Below are 17,485 nucleotides of genomic sequence, written 5' to 3' on the forward strand. Positions count from 1 at the left end.
ATTGATGACGATGCTGAGATAATACGTAGTATGCAGCAAAAGGACCTGGTACGATCATGGAGGGTCCAGGCGAACGAACAGACGTAACGGGCGCAACGATACAACTGGTTGGGCACATTTACCAACCACACGGCCACGCCTTTTTGCGGGCCACCCCCTGTTCGACCGCTCCCGCACACCATTTTGGTGACCCAAATCTGCGGTCAGCAGCATTTTTTCGATGGCTTAAGCTTGTCACCGCTACGTCCCTCCACGATGGGACACCGGGATTAGGAGTTAACCAATTAGAATCGTTCTTGCGAGTGCTATACCGCCGGTTGGGTTTCATCGTCTTTTCCTACTGGTCCTCGTTTAGCGATGGATAATGATTTGGGAATGACTATCGTAGTGATTGATGAGGGAGGATGACTGTACTTGGTAAATAGCCTACCTACCTACATAACCTAATGTAGTGTTATGGGATGGATGGATTATATTGCTTTGCTTCTGGCGGACTACTACTCTACTGCCACTTCCCGCCAATTTACAATATATTGGTTTGCTACAGAAAGTTCGCTATGTAAGGTATGTAAGTCAGATCGTGAATGTCGCTGTTGCTGTTGCTTTCAAACCCCGAATATTTGGAGTCTCAGATCGCGACATCGAACGAATATCATATCGCAGCTTTTTGCCTATAGATCAACGTATGATCTTGGTTGCACATATGTTTTATGGTGTAAAAGTGATTCGCACGGATAATGATTCCGTCACAGGTAGTCAATTTGATCACAATCAATAGTCACCGAGATGACACTACACAATTGTTTTCTTGCGCATCGCACTTATCTATAGTATCCCGTGAACTGTCCATTGGGAATCGGTCACATGTCCCGCGCTGCCTTGTTGTTGAGATGAGTCTTAATCCAATAGTTTAGGTAGGTTAATCGATTGCCTAACGTACAAGTCTCAAATCTAAGGCAATCTAGATTTGAGCCTTATGATCTACCTAATGTAGGCTACCTAGCCAGCCTACATGTGAGTCGGTAACTGATTGTACATACCGAACATGGGCGTAGGCGCGCAAGTAATTAAACAATTGTGCCCCGAGACAAACCGAACCCCTTTAAGGGGGCTTATCCCGTGCTTAATTCGATTGATCATCCATCGCTTAAGCTTGACGAGACATGTCTAGAGAACTCGGTGAAGATAATATTCAAATCTAGTTATTAAGAACCTTGTTGATTGGTCTCGGGACCGTGACGTGTGGCTACTACATTGTCGGTGTTCAGTCAGGTAGGCAGGGCTTGAACAAGTGTGTAGTGGATAGCTGGGTAGGTAGCTGTAGGGTCACGGACTTGTTAGGTACCTACTGTAAGTACCTACCTGGAATCGTGGATCGTGGCTAGACAAATTAGTCATCTTACCGTTGATGCGACCCCGACGTACGATACACGATACACAAGAAATTCGTCGACCGCCATAATCCGGAGGGGCGATTGAGATGCGGCCACACAGACGTGCTTCCTTGGCTGAGAGTTCATATGGAGAGGCGGTGTGGTCTTGCAAATTGGCGGGTACACGACTGCGGACGGGAGGGTAGACGGCGGGGTGCGGCGCTGATTCATACCATTGTTCGATGCCCGTGTGAATCATTGCGGGCTGGATGATGATTGGTGGAGCTTGGACATGGAGAGAATGTACGAGATATGACTGGTCGGGGGCTGAGGAAGATGTACATTGCTTTACTCTGATAGGTATTCTCCAGTTGCTTCTCGTTTCATGTGATGACTAAACTAGTTGAACTATTGGGGTAATTAGGGCTTTGGATAGGTATCTGATGCTGCCAACATAACGGCAGACAAGACACTTCATACATACGTTATTACTTGCTGTCACATTATGTGAAGACGTGGTGACCATGGTGACCATAGAGACCGTAGATAAGTTATAGACTGTAGCACGCGACCGGGCTTTGATTCAACCCCCGCTGTTGTGTACGAGTAGATCTTGATGTCGTTTTAGGGCAGGTACATGCATATGAAATGGTATTGTACACATCGTACACACAGTAAAATTGATTACTTAATTGTTTGATATACCCATACCTCCATATCTCGGGACCGTACCTCGGGATTTATCCTAGTGATACGCTTCGCGGAGTCTTTCCTCGGCCGGCCGGAGCGATATTTCAAATACTAGTAGTAATTAATTGGTCTCGAATTACACAAAATGTATACAATACATCCCACTGGGGAATTTACATGTCTTAAGCCATAAATGGTATTTTATTATCTACCGACTGCCGTTATGGAAGCCGTAACGGCAATCTGCTGACGTGATCATTCAAGCCCGGCAATGAACACATCCGACTATGGGGTAATTAGTTTACTTAACAAAGGAACCTTGGAATGTTTGTAGTCACCCCATGATAGTCCAAGACTCAAGGAGATATTATACGGGTCTCGGTGCTAAGTCCATATCGCCATTAATTGTATTACCATAGTTGCTAGGTCCGAAAGGGAGACGACGGGTTAGTAACAGATATCAATCACCCTTGTGACCTGGTTAGGATTTATGCCTAACATCTTATAACCCTGCTCATATCGGAGATAATTCATTTATATGGTGTTAATCGGACCTGACGAAGTCAAGAGTAATTGGTTTCAAATCGCGGAACGCACGGAGTCCGGATTGAGCAAATGCGCTCATGACAAGATAGTATAGAAGAATTATGTGCTCTTGATTGTTAGTGTTCCGGTCAGATGGGTCTGGATTGATACTTCGTATAATAACGCGACTATATCCTAGGTAATCGTGAGCCGAGGCTACGGCGAAGTTCGCAAATGTGGAGATTCCTCGTGGATACATCGTGGGTTAGTTATGCAAAACTCAACTTTCAATACGGTAATAAAAGGAAATTAGAAATTGAGTTCAGTTGGGCATTGTAATACCCTTGTACGCCTTGTTATAATCCATTATACAGAGTTCAATTAACTCGGTACCTACGCGGCTAGGCTTGGTCGATAAAGCACTAGGATATAGGGTTTCGGTGCTGACCAATGCGATATCCGACCGCACCGAATCTTAACATCCGAAGCCGAACCATCACCGACCGAACTGGGAAATTTTTTTTTAACGCGGAAGCGGCGAAGCAAAAGCGAGAACGAGGCGAACCAAAGTTTAATGTTAGTTACATTCATTACATCATCGCTATCTTTTTTTTTTCTTCCACCGGGATAGACGGTAACAATTTAATTAATACTGTCAAAGCGACAAGGCTAGATGTAACATTATTTCCTAAGTACCTTTTTTCATCTAATTTTTTATCGTCTACCGTAGCCCTAATTACGGAGTTAAGCATTGCGACAAGCTCCTACGTAACTGGCATCGTATCCGACATCGCGCGGACCTCGCGTACGATACATCCATCCATCCCATACCCACGTACCCATCGCATGTAAGGAGACAAGCAACCAAGCTAGTAAGCTAACTCTAGCTATACCGTACAATGCCGATCCTCGCTCGAGCTTCCCCCGGTCGTGCTCTACGTCCCTTCGTATGCCAATCGTGCCAACAGTCCCTGCGCCGGCAGCAACGGCAATTCTCCGTCTCCTCGAGCCGTGCGACAACAACTACGCCGCATCCTTCGCCCCCTACACCCCCTCCGTCCGGCTACGCACATCTTACCTCTCGCCGATTGATCAGCGTTGCCGGTCCCGACGCCCCGAAATTCCTACATGGGATCATCACACAGTCTGTGATAGACGAACCTGCGACAAGCGGCGGGAGACACAGACATAATGCGCCGCCGAGGATTGAAGCTACCATGGCCAATGCGCCTGGTTTTTATGCGGGATTCTTGAATGCGACGGGTCGTGTGTTACACGATATCTTTGTATACCGGGATACTTTGGGCTTGTACGGGACAGTTACAGCGGGAGATAACGAGGCCTTCATTGTCGAGGTAGATGCCACGCAGGTGGATACGCTGGCTAGGCATATCAAAAGATACAAGCTTCGGAGTAAGCTGCAATTTTGGGTCTTGGAAGAGGGCGAATGCGCGGCTTGGCAAGTATGGGACGATTCCTTATCCTCGTCCCTACCCCCGCCGTCTACGCCGCACCAACAGTTACAACGGCTACTCTTGGAAAAAGCTCCGTCGCGACTATCCCAACTAAAGGACAGTATCATATTGCCTGATACACGCGCGCCGGGCCTAGGGTACCGCGTGATAAGACGCGGAGAGGGAGGACTGGATTTGGACCTCAACCGAGCCGATGACGCGGCGTACCGTGTAAGGCGATATCTCCATGGCGTAGCAGAGGGCCAAGCCGAGATTTCGCGCGAGCAAGCTTTACCCCTCGAATCCAACATGGACGTTGAGGGTGGCATCGATTTCCGTAAGGGATGTTACGTCGGCCAGGAACTCACTATCCGCACCAAGCACCGAGGCGTTGTGCGTAAGCGCATACTACCATGTCTCCTATATCCGACTTCGTCCTCCCCACCTCCACCGCAGAGCTTGGAGTACAGACCCTCTATTAGCGAAGGAGACGAGAGTCAAGCTCTGTCAGCACAAGATATCCCCTCAAATCTAAGCATTGGTCGATATGGGGCAAAGGGCCGCAGTGCGGGGACTTGGTTGACAGGACTCGGGAATGTGGGGCTCGCGTTGTGTCGACTTCAGATTATGACGGATGTCGAACTACCGGGTGAAACGGCGGCCGGAGCATCGTATGACCCGAGTAAAGATGAGTTTGTCGTGAAATGGGGTGCAGAGGAACAGAGTGAGAGTGGTGCGCAGTCGGCCAAGATAAAGGCATTTGTGCCAGATTGGCTTCGTGAGAGGTTGCGTGAGAATGATGCTTCTAGTCCCGCGCATTAGAGAAGGTAGCGCTTGAGCCCTTGTTTATATGTAGAAATCAGTATATATCACAACTCTGAAGATTATGAATTCTTACGAAGATTAAGATGAACTTACGGTAGTTATCACACCACGCAAATATAAATTTGTACACCAATATAAAGATCTGACTTCTGAGCGAATTGATTCATATGTTGCGTATTAGATAGGATTCAGACATCCTACCTCTATTCTATAGTCCAAGGAGACTCTATTCTACTGAAAATCAAGGGTATCATATGCAAAGTGCGAGAATAAAATAACGAAACCATGGAGTGTTGTAGGTCCATTTCTAGCTCCCGGCGCCGTCGCCAGTAGGAATGGCAGCTGTAGCAGCTTCTTCCGCTTTCTTCTGCGCCTCCTTCTCCGCCTGAGCAGCTCTTAGCCGTGCCATCGTAGATGAGAAGTCCCCTTTCGCTCTTGGCTTACTGCCAGCGCCACTATTCGACGTAGCCGTAGAGGCGGGGGAGAATGAGAACTTCTTCGCTGTGCCCGTAGATGACGATATTGGACGTTCCTTTTTTCCATCAGCTTTTCGCTCTTCTGACATGTCGGGAATTGCTGTAGTTTGATGAACCCCATTCTTTTGCCCAGATTTCTTCTCCTTTTTCGCCGCTTTCCGTTGTCGTGCTTCTTCTAACCGTCGCTCGAGGTCGGCTATTTGGTCGTCATAACCGTCTTTGTTTGCGGTCGGGGGTTCTGGATCAATATCCATCTTGGAGTCGGGGGCACTGGTGACATCCGGCGTCCTTCCCCTGCCATTTGTATGTGCTTCTTTCTCCTTCTCACGCTCTAATTCCCTAGCCTCCGCCTCTCTCATCAATCTCTGTCGTTCTTCCATGCGTCTCTTCCCCGCCTCCATTAACCGCCGTCTTTCCGCTTCGCTCATCGCAGGACCTTCGCTTTCTCCCCTTGGTCGCTTGACAGCTCCTCGCTCGCGCGCTTCTAGATCTTCTACCATAGCACGTCTCTTAGCATCCATAGCACGGCGTTGTTCCTCGCGTAGCAGCGCAGCCGATCGTTGTGAATCGTAGGCTTCGCGCGCCGCTGGATCGGACAGGATGTCCCGCGCCCGTTCGAAGAGTTCCCATTTTTCCGCATCGAAGTTGGCGCCTGCTTTGTCGGGGTGGTATTTTAAACTTCGCTTACGCCTGTGAGGAAATATGATGTTAGTGAGTGATGTTCACAGCTAGAGATCTTAGGATGGGAGCAAGGACTTACCAAGCGCGATGGATGTCCTCTTTAGGCGTATCGGATGTGACACCTAGGAGCTCGTATAGGTCTTTCGTCGTGGCATATTCTCTGGCATAAACTAGGAGATCGGACTTATCCATCGTGTTGGTCTGGGTTATGTCGTTATCGTGGCTGGTATAGAGAAAATGATGTTTTTATTTCGAGAATGGGGCGATAAAGTCAATAGCAACCAGACTGTTGGGTCCCGCTAACAAAATAAAGTTTCTAGGCTAGCGGGAAAAGAAGTCTTGGCACTACGTGGGGCAAGCTTGGATAATTACATAAGGTACGACTATCCATATATTGTAATAGAGAAAACAGAAGATATCGTGAAATGACTTTTCAATCCTAGATCATGAACACGACACAAATAAACGTTGGAAAATGCTTAGTATACTCTGTTAATTACCCCTTTCGCGAAAAAGGAGTATCAATTAGTTTAAGTATCCCTGTCATGCGGAGGCTCTTAGATAGCCCCCTTTTTATATCCTGAGGTCCCTATAGATATTCACTCCTTTTTGTAAATCCAACACAGCGAAACCATTTGGAACCATCTCCACTACGAACTAGAGTTGCCGAATTGTAAGAAAACCATCAAGACGGCCGCGTACCTAAAACGATATCAGCAAACAGATTTGGTCCAAAGCTCTATCTTTTCAACAGGAATATACGTACGCAGCTGTTGCCCCCAAAGCTTCAAACGGTTTTGCAGCCATGGCAATTGATAATATGATCAAGAAAACGAAGACGAATAGCGTAATAACAATTAGTTTGTGGACCGAACCCGCTAGAAACTGAAGAATCCAGAGAGGGGCAATAAGCATAATGACACCGATCGCTACGATGATACCAGAAGCGAAGCTATCGATACGCTTGTCGGAGTAGTACGTGACGTAGGGGGCGTCGTGGTCTGGAGTATCCGGGTTATTCTGCTTCCATATTGAAAGTGTCCGTAGTCGGCGCGACTGATCGATAAGCTGTCGCACGGGCATCTTGTCCTTTGCAGCTATGGAAATTAGGTCTTTTTCGGCCTCCAGATACTCTTGTTCAACTTTGTTTATCGCACTATAGTCGTGATTATGATGCCAGTTTCGAATAAACTTAACCACCCGAAGTGGTGTAGATTGATATTTCTTCATCGCAGTTTGCTGCAGTATAAACTCATCTCCATTTATGTTAGCTCATGAGCCTTGAGCTTTCGACAGAACTTACTATAGTGCCGCAGCTTTTGTCTAATTTCCTCCAATAGTTCGATACGGTCTTCTTGGTCACATCTCAATGTTCCATTGTTGATATCTACCGCATCTTTATTACTATAGTTTGCATCCATTTCCGACAATTCACTCTCGAGAGCCGCTAACTCATCTTGAAGTAATAAAGCGATTCGAACGTTGAGCGTATTAAAGCGCCGAAGTACGAAGAAGTCATTGTCAGAGGCAAGAAAGTCCGAGTAGCCTCTGTAGCCGATGTGCTTCCAGGGTTTCCGCAAGATATCCTGCTCTGTTGGGGTTGAACCGCCGACTGCGGTCTCTTTGGCGGCAGCGGCAGCGGTTGAAGTTGAACATGAAGATGCATTTACTGGAGACGCCTGGTAGGTAGATTGCTTTGATGACATGAGTGAAGCCTTGGCATGATGTAGTAACTTTTGATCAGAGTGGGTTTGAATATATATTTCGGGGCTGTACTATATGTGACGGGACAAGGCTGGGAGGCCGCCCATGTGCGTCACGCAATATGCATGCATGCCCAAGCCATGCAGTTTTTTCCATGGCACAGCCACGAGGCAGACTGGTTTTCCCGATACGACGATAATATGCCCAGATGATAAACCTTGGGCTATCCCCTAAACTCTAACATCATCTTCATGTCCCTCAGGTGTTCTTCTCTCTTGGTAGAGAGCTTCATTCTCCAAATAATTTTGAACTGAAAGCGACAAAACTATTCCTACCATGGCTTATTCCTCGAACGAATACGAAGTATCTATCCCAATAAGTTTAAAGACGCTTAAGGAAGCTACTAGGGGATACATACAGGAATCCCAAACTGAGGACGGCATTCCTGACTCACCGGAGCTAGGATATCGCGAGGTTCCCGTTGAAGTGCGTCAGCGGTCGGATAGAACCATCAGAGCCGAGCCGCCACCACCCCCAGTCACCCAGAACAGCTCTACACTACAGCGTCGACGCTTGGGCCGCGGGAAGAAGCAAACAAACGGCTTCGATGGAGATAGTGGGAGTGATTCGGACGAAGGTGACCCAAAAGACGGGCGTAACGGGAACGACGGTCCTATCGCGCGACAGCGGCGACAGGCGGAAAAGTTAACCGAAGATTCTGCGCCCCCCGCTAAGGCGAGCTCTTCGTCTTCTACATTTCTGACGCCTGAGGAAGAGAAGCGCATGCGCCTACATCGTGCCTTGCAAAAAGATTCACGTATATGGCAAGGTCTCTTGGACGCTTGTGTAAAGCATAGGTCTGATGGTCCATCAGTGAGATCTGCTTTGATTTCGTACAAATTGAATCCAAACATCCCCCCGGATTCCGTAGAAAGCGATTTGGATGTTGAGGTCATTCGAAAGCAGGATGAAAGACTGCGTGATTACCTAGATGAAGCCTTGTACCACGAACTAGATGAGACGGCGAGTGACAGTGGTTCGGATTCAAGCGCAGAACAGAAAATTCTTGAGGAAGTTATCTATCAAATCGAATCGGAATTTATTTCATCGTACCTGAAGATACGCCCTCACAAGTCGGACCAGGCCTGCCGTGATGATTTATTCTCTGCTATCACTCGATTAATTAAGGCTTCGGGCCATTTACACTTCCCTTCGAATTCAGCCGAAAAGTTTGTGTCTCAACATCTCCGCTCCGACCTATTGCCTAGGAGGTATGGTTTGCTAGTTATCGATGAAATCTTCAGAGAAGAGACACGGTCCAACATACAAATCGATACCACAACCACCCCTACTCATTCTGGGCAGTCAGGAAGTTCCGTGGCAGGAGCAGTAGAAGAGTGTCGGACAGATCTATCTCTGATGAAGTCAATCGTTTCCTCACGCCAAAAAGGCCTGTTGAATCCCAAGTACACCAATTGGATATATACGTTGGCACCCCGCTCTGAAATCAAAAAATACTGCCGACAAAGACGCAGACAGATGCGAGGAAGGAAAATCAGGGGACTTTTCGAACAATTGGGACAGTCAAGTATCAGCCAGGAATTTTATGTGAAAGACGCATATGGGGGCCTTGGGCTTGTGCTGTTCAAGGGGAACCTTCCGTACTCGCTAAGTTCCGTGAATTACCAACTTTTCTGTAGCTTTGGATGGTTTAGGCCTATGAACCATGAGCGGTGGGTTCGTTACGAGCTTGATGAGTATGGCGAAATCTTCCTGGTTACCATGGACAAAGAGGTGCTAGCATTAGCTACCCCTGAAGGAGATATGTATTTTTATGATTCCGACCTGCAAAGTTGCTAGGCTGGCAGCATAATTTGTATCATAGGATCAGTATTCGGCCTTATTGTTCAACATCATCTACCTAGGTGCTCTATAGTTTTTGAATTCAATCTCTTTACCCATCCTCATGCAATCCCAACACTTCAAATGCATTCCCTCCCATAACCGCTTTCGCATTCTCACTCCCCTCTCCCAAAGCTTTCCTCACCGCCTCGGCATTCCAAGTGACGCTCTCCCACTCACCCTGCTCATCACTACTTAACGGCGGGAAGAATGGGTGATCCGTCCCGAACATCAGCCTATCGACACCACTCGCATCGATCGCGGCCTTGAGACCAACCTCCGAGTACACAACGGCATCCAGATATATCTGCTCCCGAAGAACCTGCCATATCGTCCTCCGGCCCTTCCCCGCCTTCCCTTCGCGAACCAGGTGTCCGTCATGCACGATACAACTCTCAATCCGACCCGCCAAGAACGGTAACGTACCACCGCTATGCGCAAGCAACATACGTAAATCCGGGACCTGGTCGAAAACGCCCGCTAGGTACATCCTCGCAACAGCAATCGTAGTTTCCATTGGGAAGCCTAGAGCAAGCGGGAGCACGTGTCCGTACTCCCCCGTCGCGCGGGGACCCCAGACCTCGCTTGGCAGACCATAATGTGGATGTAAGAACACGAATAACTTATTCGCCGCTAGGGCGCTGAAAACCGGTACTAAAGCTGGGTCATCGAGTCCCTTGCCTAACCCCGAGGTACCTAAGATCACGCCCCGGCAGTATTTAAGACTGCGCACGTGCCCGACGGCCGCGAGGAGGGTTTCAGGCGGCGCGGTTAGTGGTAATGTAGCGAAGAAGAATAATCTACCCGGCTCTGTCGCACACATGTCCGAAAATGCCTGGTTGATGGTTTTAGCGGTTTCCCCGGCGTCTTCCGGGGCTAGGAAGTCAAGCCAAGGGTTCGCGAGTGAGATTACTGAGATATCGATCTTATGGGTATCCATGAAATGAAGTTTTTGGCTGAGGGACGAGTAATGGGTTGTGACAGGTCGGCCTGGAAGGTGAGAGGATGTCTTGTCCGGATCATCTGATGTGATTTTATCTAGTGATTCGGCCTCAGCGGGGAGAATGATGAGGCGGGGTTCTTTGGCGCCGGCGAACTTGCGGATTAGGGGGATGCTGGTTCTTGATTCGAGGAGTTGGACGTATGCTGGAGGATACAGGTGAGTGTGGATATCTACCACACGATGTGTTGATGAGTCCATCTTGCCTGCCTTTCCTAGATATTAAATGGGATAGATTGTTGCTTCTAATGGTTGCGAATTGGTATAATTGGGTATTGTAAAGTAAATGGCCGTGGTAAAAGATGGGTGATACGCCCTTATCGTGACGCTCGTATCCTCGATATACGGTGTATTAAGTAGTTAAACGTTGATACTTGGTTACTCCCCCTTGTGTTGATGCCATGCAGTCAGTTATGAGGTATGTTATGAGGCGGAGAAGCCTTGCATAGATAGAACCAACAAAATAGACCCCCTCTCTGCATAAAACAGTTCCATCAAAGACCGGATCTTGTCTATCATGCAGATGTAGTAGTAATACCCCACATTTTGCCGAAGATGTCACCCGATTCCTCCATACGAGTCCCTAACAACCCGGTCTAAGAGCGCTTATCTTATGCATGGTCTAGTAGGAATACCTTATCTAAACAGCGGGGTTAGTAGATATAAGTATATGTAGGGAGAATCAATGCTCTTACCTCAAGTCTTTTGATGTCTTTAGTCATGAATAAGTGCGTATAAAGATATACAATTGAAGGGAAGGATATTATCTTGTAGTTCGACTCAATTCATAATATTTGTGATACCTTGATTATCTAGGCTGGTTGTACGATATAAATTCTCGGAGAGGGCAGCATATCACTGCCTATCTTCTTCGGATTCCATCTCGGAGGTGGCCGGCCTTACCCCCCCACCTCTTTTGAGCAAAAGTTGCCACTGAATCTAGCGATATCGTCTAGTACGTGGGATTATTTCCAGCGAAATCCGTTAAAAGACGCTCGTTCTAATCCGATTTATAAATATTAGTATAAAAAAAATCGAATTTGGCTTATAAGATCCAAGTAGTGCCTATCTATACGTCTTTTGATCAAAGTATCAATGGAGACAGCAGCAGTAAAGAGTGAGGGTCTTGTCATCCCGGTAGGTCGTTTGGAGTAACAATTCAATCGTACTTTTGGAAAAATAGGTAACTAAATACAGAAATATTTAGCTAATCGACTTCTCGCAATTTCTCAATGGAACTCCTGAACAGAGAAAGGAAACTGCGAATTCCATTCTCCATGGTTTCCAATCGGCGGGATTCATCTATTTGAAGGGCTTTCCTATCACATCCGCGTACCGGAAGCATGTATTCGAGACGTCAGCTAAATATTTCAGGCTTCCAGTCGAGACTAAGATGTCTCAATGCTGGACTACACCTGAAGCAAATAGGGGATATTCTGCCCCAGGTCGAGAAAAGACTACCACGTTGACCGATATTGAAGAGGTCAAGGAATTGAGGGATGCTGTACCCGACTTGAAAGAGAGTCTCGAAATTGGTCGCGAAGGCGAACCCGGTCTCCCAAACCACTGGCCCGATGAGGAGGGGGAGCTAGTAGGTTTCAAAGAGACCATGCTTGGCTTCCATAATAAATGCAAAGAGCTGCATGTTGAAGTCATGCGCGCCATCGCCGTCGGTATGGGTCTCGATGAGACGTGGTTTGATGGCTACACGGACGTTGGAGATAACACGATTCGCTTGCTTCATTATCCCGAGGTCAAAAAGAACGTCTTCACCATCAACCCAGGCCAAGTTCGCGCTGGTGCTCATAGCGACTATGGCTCCATCACTTTGCTTTTCCAGGATGCTCGGGGTGGTTTGCAGGTTCAGAGTCCTACTGGAGTCTTCGTTGATGCGAGACCCATTGAAGATACGTGTGTGGTAAATGCTGGTGATTTGTTGGCGAGGTGGAGTAATGATAAGATCAAGAGCACTATCCATCGCGTTGTGGAGCCACCAGCCGGAGATGGAGATGTTTACCCAGCAAGATACAGCATCGCGTAAGTGTATGCATGCCCTATTTTACGTGAAATGGTGAACTGACATCTTCAGATACTTCTGCAACCCCAATTTCAAGAGCTATATCGAAGCCATCCCTGGTACTTACGCGACGGAGAAGGAAAGAAAATACGAGGGAATCAACAGTGGCCAATACCTTGTCCAGAGACTCACTGCTACTTACTAGAAAACACGAATCGGGAAATCCGAGGACACGATATGTCTTGCGAATACGTTATGGTGGTGTGAAATAGTACCCAATTTGGCGATCAACAACGTTCGATGTCGTGGAGATTCCATATTGGGTCGTTGGATATTTCTTGAATTGGATTCGTAGTGTGTTTTATGCAAGTTTGAAACTGAACGAACCAACACAAGTCGTGGAGTTTTCCTTCAACGTCGTGATCGTATAGGTACTTAAACACTATAAAATCCCGGACTAAATTTACCTAAACGCCATAATGCACGACAAAAGGAGCGTGATTAGGGGATTTTCTTAGTGGAGTTACCCGCCCGAATAAACGTCATTTTAGAAGGAATAAGGAGTAAATCATCGGGTGTTGGTGGGGACGGCGTGGCACTTTCAGCGCTGATCCTACAGCCCTACTCGTGCAGCTCCCCTGCTAGCATGTTAGTACCTACAGGGCATCCCAGCGCTATTTTTGCTATCTGAAACCTTCCCGACCGCTATCAACCTTTTGATCTTATTCTTCCTCTCTTTCTTCCTTTTACTACACATTCCCTATTTTCTCGATGGGGACTCAAGATGAAGAAGATATTGTTGTTGTGTTTCATCCATGGCTTCAAGGTAAGTTTCTATAACCCTTTCTTGCCCCTGCTCTCTTTTTTGCTCTTCCCCTTTTTCGAGTCTAGAGTGAAAGGATATACGTTCTAACCATATGATGGCGAACTATAGGGGGGTGAAGATACCTTCGGCGAGAAATCCGAGTTTGCGCAACACCTTGGAGCTTTAGTCGGCGCAGCGCTTCCAAAGGTCTCTGTTCGCGCTATCACATACCCACGATATGAAACTCGCGGTGACCTACACGAGTGCGTGGCTCGCTTCCGCGACTGGCTTATGAACCAAGTAATCGACCTCGAAGTCGCCAACAACACACCCTCACCAACCGTCGACCCCTCCGTCCATGTAATCCTGATAGGGCACTCTATGGGTGGCATTGTCGCCGCCGAAACCGCTATCGGTATTTCCTCCGACCTACCCGTGGGTCAAGAACCCGACGACAACGATAGTCTTGCGACAAACCTCGGCGATTCGATTATAAGCAGCGGTCTTATGTTCCCGTATATACAGGGTGTCCTCGCATTCGATACCCCATACCTAGGCATTTCACCCGGCGTCGTAGCGCATGGTGCTGAAGGCCATTACAATAGCGCATCTGCGGCCCTGACCCAACTTTCTGGTCTGTCGAATATTTTCTGGGGGAACTATAACCAAGCCTCTGGGAGCAATGGTAAGAAACCAACTGGTGCGCTACCTGCCCCGGAACCAGAGCCGGAGAAGAAGAGGCGGGAAAGTACCGGAAGTGGTAATTGGGGATGGGGCCGCATTGCCGTGATGGCCGGCGCGGCAGGTGCGATCGCTGCCGGTGGAGCAGCTGCTTATATGAACCGCGACCAAATCGGTTCTGGATGGACGTGGGTGAGCTCACACTTAGAATTTGTAGGGTGTCTAGCCAGAGGCGCGGAATTACGGGATCGTGTAGCGCACATGGTGCGGCTGGAGAAAGAGATGGGTGTTGGGTTTGCGAACCTATATACGCGATTAGGGCGTGCGGCAGCGGCTAAGCAAGTCAGCATGGTGGGCACCGTGATGGGCAATCAGCGTACCTTTTGCAACTTACCTGCGCGACGTACAGGTGGTATGTGGTTGGAAGCTATAAATGACAAGGCAAAGGACGAAACGGGCGCTCATATGGGTAAGTTTTCTTTGTTCTCTTTTTCGATTGTCTAAGAGTCAAACAATTATGTAAGGGATGCTAATTTGTCTACGTAAAGCCATGTTTGAACCTGCGCAAAACCCGGGATACCGTAAGTTATCTGAAGACGCGAAGAATCTGATTGTGAAGTGGTCACGGAATGAGTGGTACGAATCAAGTGGACGAAAGGAAATCGAATAGACATGGATGAGGTATGATCACTAGGCATGCGGTGTACGAAGTATTGTTTTATTATACGATTTTGATACCTTGGAAGGCTATTCCTGTGATATTTAAACCTCTTGTATCGCTATTCATGAATACACTATCGCCTCGAGGGCCTTAAAACCCTGTCTATATCGTAGTATATGATCCCGACTCCGAATCTATTGTGTAGCCTTCTTGTTCTCTGCCTTCGTCGCCTTCATGACCTTTCGCCTTTGGGCCATCATGTGTGTATATAGGATATAAGCCGCTGCAATTTCATATTAGCACTCACTTTGAAATATTGCCAAAGCGGTGGGGTGTTAACTTACATGGAGGATATACCAGCGCGACATAACCAAAAAGTACCGTCGAGTATAATGGGCTAACAGCAGTCTTGGCGGGCTCAACAGCACGCCAGATGAGGTACGCCTCGCTGGAAATTCCGATGGGGTATAGTATGAAGAAAGCGTGGTATCGTAGCCAGTGGAGGGCGTAAGGTGGCTTTCCGAACGATAGAGACAGAGCGAAGTATGAGTATCGAATGATTTCGGTGGTAGCCCAGGCACCTAACATCGACGAGTAGGCTAAGCTGGAGTAGCTATCACCAGCACCCTGTCCATGTGCTAGCTCGGAGAATAGACCTGTTATACCCCATACGATGGCGTATCGGCTGAAGACTTGCATAAAAGTCGTGAAGATGGGAGCACGGACGACGCCTGTAACGTGATTGATCCGTTAGCTTCCAGGTATTCAAAAATTTGCCTTGACTGTTCGCTGTCATAGAACACGCATGTTCAATTGACAGACACAAGCTATATTGCATAGCGAAAGTAAACACAAATTAGGGTTAAGCATACCAAATAGCGAATGCAATACCTCCATACCAGCCAGAGTCTGCGTCCATTTGCAGAACTCGCCTACAGCCGGATATACATGGAGGGGGCCTCCGGTAATGTTGGCACCGACAACGCGGCCCAAGACGGTGAGCCAGAGGATGGCCGATACGGCATTGTAAAGAATCAGGTAGCCGTTCTTGATAGGTGAAGACTTCTTGACTGGTTTCGATTTGTCGGCCATCTTGACGGACGTTATTTGGAAGTGGGGGAATTATGAATTGGTGAAATAATAACGAAGGAATAAGGAATTAGGTTATGATGTCGCTCGTAGAAAAATTCAAGGAGGTAGGGAGGTAAAGCTAGCTATCCTTGTCCATTATCCTGGTCAATGCGTCAGGAGCTAGGAATTGGCTGGGACCAATGAGAATCAAGGATTAGAGGTACTTATATCACGTACCTAAGTACAGCTAGCCACTATCATTGTGGCTGATGACGTCGTCACTTGTTGAAGTTATCACTAACAACACAACATCATGAAGATAGAAAGTAGGGCTCATAGTTCTTAATTTATGGGAATAGATTCATATAATACCGCGTAAATGGTGTCGAAGGTCTCCCTGAATAGGCTATCTTCAGCAAGTGCAGAGATACGTCCTAATCCCCAACCCCCCCGGCGTTGCCTCCCACTATTACGTACTGCTTAATATATTGATCCCTCCGATACGACTTATCATCTTGTCGATTTATAACCTCGTAAAGAACCCCTTGAAGTGTAGGTGAGCAACAGAAAGGGGAGATCAATGTGGTCCGGGAATGATCATTGCTTGCTGTAGGGCATCTGCGTTGGTCAGGTTAGCTCAAAACAAGTAGCAACATGTGATATAATTCATTGTTAGATCTCATACCTCTTGACCTGTAGCGGAAATGAAAGGTTGCAACTGGGTTGTTGTTATCTCCGGGGCATGACACGACATCGGTTTCCATCATCGACGGTGAAAATCTACAATAACGGGTTATTAATATTCTTGCTCGAACTTGATCGATTTTGGAGACTTACGTTGTCCCATGCGTAATTGACTTGCCTGCCATAGCCTCCTCAGACACAAATGCTCGCGCATCTTCGGCCGGCCCGGCGGGGCGCCGCTGGACAACCCTACGAACTTCGACGGTGATGGTTCCAAGGTATGGAATAACCGCCGTTCCTTTGTTGATCCAATCACCTGTCGCATTTACGACTCGGGTATGTGTCAGTTAAACGAGTCGACTTGCAGATCAGGAGATAGAACATACTGGTGGCGATGGGGCTGAATCTGCATTTTTGAACGGTGGCAACTCCCATTGTAGTAATCACGTTCCTAATACCGTACACGACCATCGTGGCTTCATTGTCAACAAGAGAATCTTGAAGTATGAAGTCATTCGTAAGAAGGCGTCCGTCAGCCCAACATCTGATGTTTAACCCGTGTGTTACGGGATGGTTCCAACGGTATTCGTTTGTGACGTGGATGTGGATTTTGAATTCGGCGTTATCCACACATTCAACATATTTGTACTTTGTAGAAAGATATACTTGTCAGTAATTGGAGGACTTGAGATATTTCATCAGGGAAATAAGGAAAATTTCTGCGCGTAGTAGACGCGCAGCTTGTGATTGGGTCAACTCCTAGATAGAAAGGATGGAAGGCCCAAGAGCATAAAGCAAATAATAATTAAGAATCATTTCATACATACCACAACCTGTCCCTGTGCGTTGGGGTCGTCGTACTCAGCGATCTTATGTCCGTTGACTACGATACTGGCCTTAATACCAGGAACAATCGGAGAGATAGCCATGTCGAAG

At 47.5% G+C, this 17,485-nt stretch overlaps 9 protein-coding genes across 9 annotated transcripts; 4 read left to right on the forward strand and 5 right to left on the reverse strand.

Annotated features, from left to right (window-relative positions):
• The first annotated feature begins 3,103 nt into the window (after positions 1 to 3,103).
• Positions 3,104 to 5,002, forward strand: F4822DRAFT_415300 (Aminomethyltransferase folate-binding domain-containing protein). Its single transcript, XM_051459214.1, has one exon. It carries the CDS (start codon positions 3,488 to 3,490, stop codon positions 4,862 to 4,864), a length of 1,377 nt encoding a protein of 458 aa, XP_051310238.1. The 5' UTR covers positions 3,104 to 3,487; the 3' UTR covers positions 4,865 to 5,002.
• F4822DRAFT_415302 (DnaJ-domain-containing protein) lies at positions 5,003 to 6,280 on the reverse strand. Its single transcript, XM_051459215.1, has 2 exons — positions 6,104 to 6,280; positions 5,003 to 6,033 (listed from the first exon to the last, which is right to left on the reverse strand). Exons 1-2 carry the CDS (start codon positions 6,214 to 6,216, stop codon positions 5,175 to 5,177), a joined length of 972 nt encoding a protein of 323 aa, XP_051310239.1. The 5' UTR covers positions 6,217 to 6,280; the 3' UTR covers positions 5,003 to 5,174.
• Positions 6,281 to 6,563: 283 nt separating this feature from the next.
• On the reverse strand, positions 6,564 to 7,897 carry F4822DRAFT_364605 (uncharacterized protein). Its single transcript, XM_051456162.1, has 3 exons — positions 7,328 to 7,897; positions 6,791 to 7,280; positions 6,564 to 6,726 (listed from the first exon to the last, which is right to left on the reverse strand). Exons 1-3 carry the CDS (start codon positions 7,728 to 7,730, stop codon positions 6,675 to 6,677), a joined length of 945 nt encoding a protein of 314 aa, XP_051310240.1. The 5' UTR covers positions 7,731 to 7,897; the 3' UTR covers positions 6,564 to 6,674.
• On the forward strand, positions 7,766 to 9,635 carry F4822DRAFT_364623 (uncharacterized protein). The gene has a single exon (XM_051456164.1). The coding sequence runs from the start codon at positions 8,065 to 8,067 to the stop codon at positions 9,586 to 9,588; it is 1,524 nt and encodes a 507-aa protein (XP_051310241.1). The 5' UTR covers positions 7,766 to 8,064; the 3' UTR covers positions 9,589 to 9,635.
• F4822DRAFT_364603 (uncharacterized protein) lies at positions 9,636 to 11,454 on the reverse strand. Its single transcript, XM_051456161.1, has 2 exons — positions 11,326 to 11,454; positions 9,636 to 11,270 (listed from the first exon to the last, which is right to left on the reverse strand). The coding sequence occupies exon 2, from the start codon at positions 10,829 to 10,831 to the stop codon at positions 9,683 to 9,685; it is 1,149 nt and encodes a 382-aa protein (XP_051310242.1). The 5' UTR covers positions 10,832 to 11,270; positions 11,326 to 11,454; the 3' UTR covers positions 9,636 to 9,682.
• F4822DRAFT_364611 (thymine dioxygenase) lies at positions 11,326 to 13,214 on the forward strand. Its single transcript, XM_051456163.1, has 4 exons — positions 11,326 to 11,589; positions 11,654 to 11,767; positions 11,838 to 12,667; positions 12,720 to 13,214. Exons 2-4 carry the CDS (start codon positions 11,726 to 11,728, stop codon positions 12,850 to 12,852), a joined length of 1,005 nt encoding a protein of 334 aa, XP_051310243.1. The 5' UTR covers positions 11,326 to 11,589; positions 11,654 to 11,725; the 3' UTR covers positions 12,853 to 13,214.
• Positions 13,215 to 13,431: 217 nt separating this feature from the next.
• On the forward strand, positions 13,432 to 14,803 carry F4822DRAFT_433015 (uncharacterized protein; the record flags this gene model as incomplete). The annotated part of the gene is made up of 3 exons (XM_051461757.1): positions 13,432 to 13,473; positions 13,582 to 14,602; positions 14,682 to 14,803. 3 exons carry the CDS (start codon positions 13,432 to 13,434, stop codon positions 14,801 to 14,803), a joined length of 1,185 nt encoding a protein of 394 aa, XP_051310244.1.
• A 185-nt stretch (positions 14,804 to 14,988) lies between these two features.
• On the reverse strand, positions 14,989 to 15,886 carry F4822DRAFT_433016 (PTPLA-domain-containing protein; the record flags this gene model as incomplete). The annotated part of the gene is made up of 3 exons (XM_051461758.1): positions 14,989 to 15,077; positions 15,139 to 15,525; positions 15,667 to 15,886. The coding sequence occupies 3 exons, from the start codon at positions 15,884 to 15,886 to the stop codon at positions 14,989 to 14,991; spliced, it is 696 nt and encodes a 231-aa protein (XP_051310245.1).
• Positions 15,887 to 16,177: 291 nt separating this feature from the next.
• Positions 16,178 to 17,478, reverse strand: F4822DRAFT_445895 (uncharacterized protein; the record flags this gene model as incomplete). The annotated part of the gene is made up of 5 exons (XM_051463442.1): positions 16,178 to 16,483; positions 16,551 to 16,645; positions 16,703 to 16,880; positions 16,936 to 17,197; positions 17,377 to 17,478. The coding sequence occupies 5 exons, from the start codon at positions 17,476 to 17,478 to the stop codon at positions 16,443 to 16,445; spliced, it is 678 nt and encodes a 225-aa protein (XP_051310246.1). The 3' UTR covers positions 16,178 to 16,442.
• Positions 17,479 to 17,485: the final 7 nt, after the last annotated feature.

The sequence above is a fragment of the Hypoxylon trugodes genome (genome assembly GCF_022578975.1).
Source record: "Hypoxylon trugodes strain CBS 135444 unplaced genomic scaffold F4822scaffold_9, whole genome shotgun sequence".
NCBI lineage: Eukaryota > Fungi > Ascomycota > Sordariomycetes > Xylariales > Hypoxylaceae > Hypoxylon > Hypoxylon trugodes.

Bases quoted from the DNA above. Each gene is read 5' to 3' on its own strand.
- F4822DRAFT_364605 (XM_051456162.1), bottom strand. From the start codon at position 7,730: ATGTCATCAAAGCAATCTACCTACCAGGCGTCTCCAGTAAATGCATCT. The intron at 7,281-7,327 runs GTAAGTTCTGTC...ACATAAATGGAG, and splicing joins ACAAAAGCTGCGGCACTATA to ATGAGTTTATACTGCAGCAA. The intron at 6,727-6,790 runs GTACGTATATTC...ATATCGTTTTAG, and splicing joins GCTTTGGGGGCAACAGCTGC to GTACGCGGCCGTCTTGATGG.
- F4822DRAFT_364623 (XM_051456164.1), top strand. From the start codon at position 8,065: ATGGCTTATTCCTCGAACGAATACGAAGTATCTATCCCAATAAGTTTA.
- F4822DRAFT_415302 (XM_051459215.1), bottom strand. From the start codon at position 6,216: ATGGATAAGTCCGATCTCCTAGTTTATGCCAGAGAATATGCCACGACG. The intron at 6,034-6,103 runs GTAAGTCCTTGC...ATTTCCTCACAG, and splicing joins GAGGACATCCATCGCGCTTG to GCGTAAGCGAAGTTTAAAAT.
- F4822DRAFT_364611 (XM_051456163.1), top strand. From the start codon at position 11,726: ATGGAGACAGCAGCAGTAAAGAGTGAGGGTCTTGTCATCCCG. The intron at 11,768-11,837 runs GTAGGTCGTTTG...AGAAATATTTAG, and splicing joins GTGAGGGTCTTGTCATCCCG to CTAATCGACTTCTCGCAATT. The intron at 12,668-12,719 runs GTAAGTGTATGC...TGACATCTTCAG, and splicing joins CCAGCAAGATACAGCATCGC to ATACTTCTGCAACCCCAATT.
- F4822DRAFT_364603 (XM_051456161.1), bottom strand. From the start codon at position 10,831: ATGGACTCATCAACACATCGTGTGGTAGATATCCACACTCACCTGTAT.
- F4822DRAFT_415300 (XM_051459214.1), top strand. From the start codon at position 3,488: ATGCCGATCCTCGCTCGAGCTTCCCCCGGTCGTGCTCTACGTCCCTTC.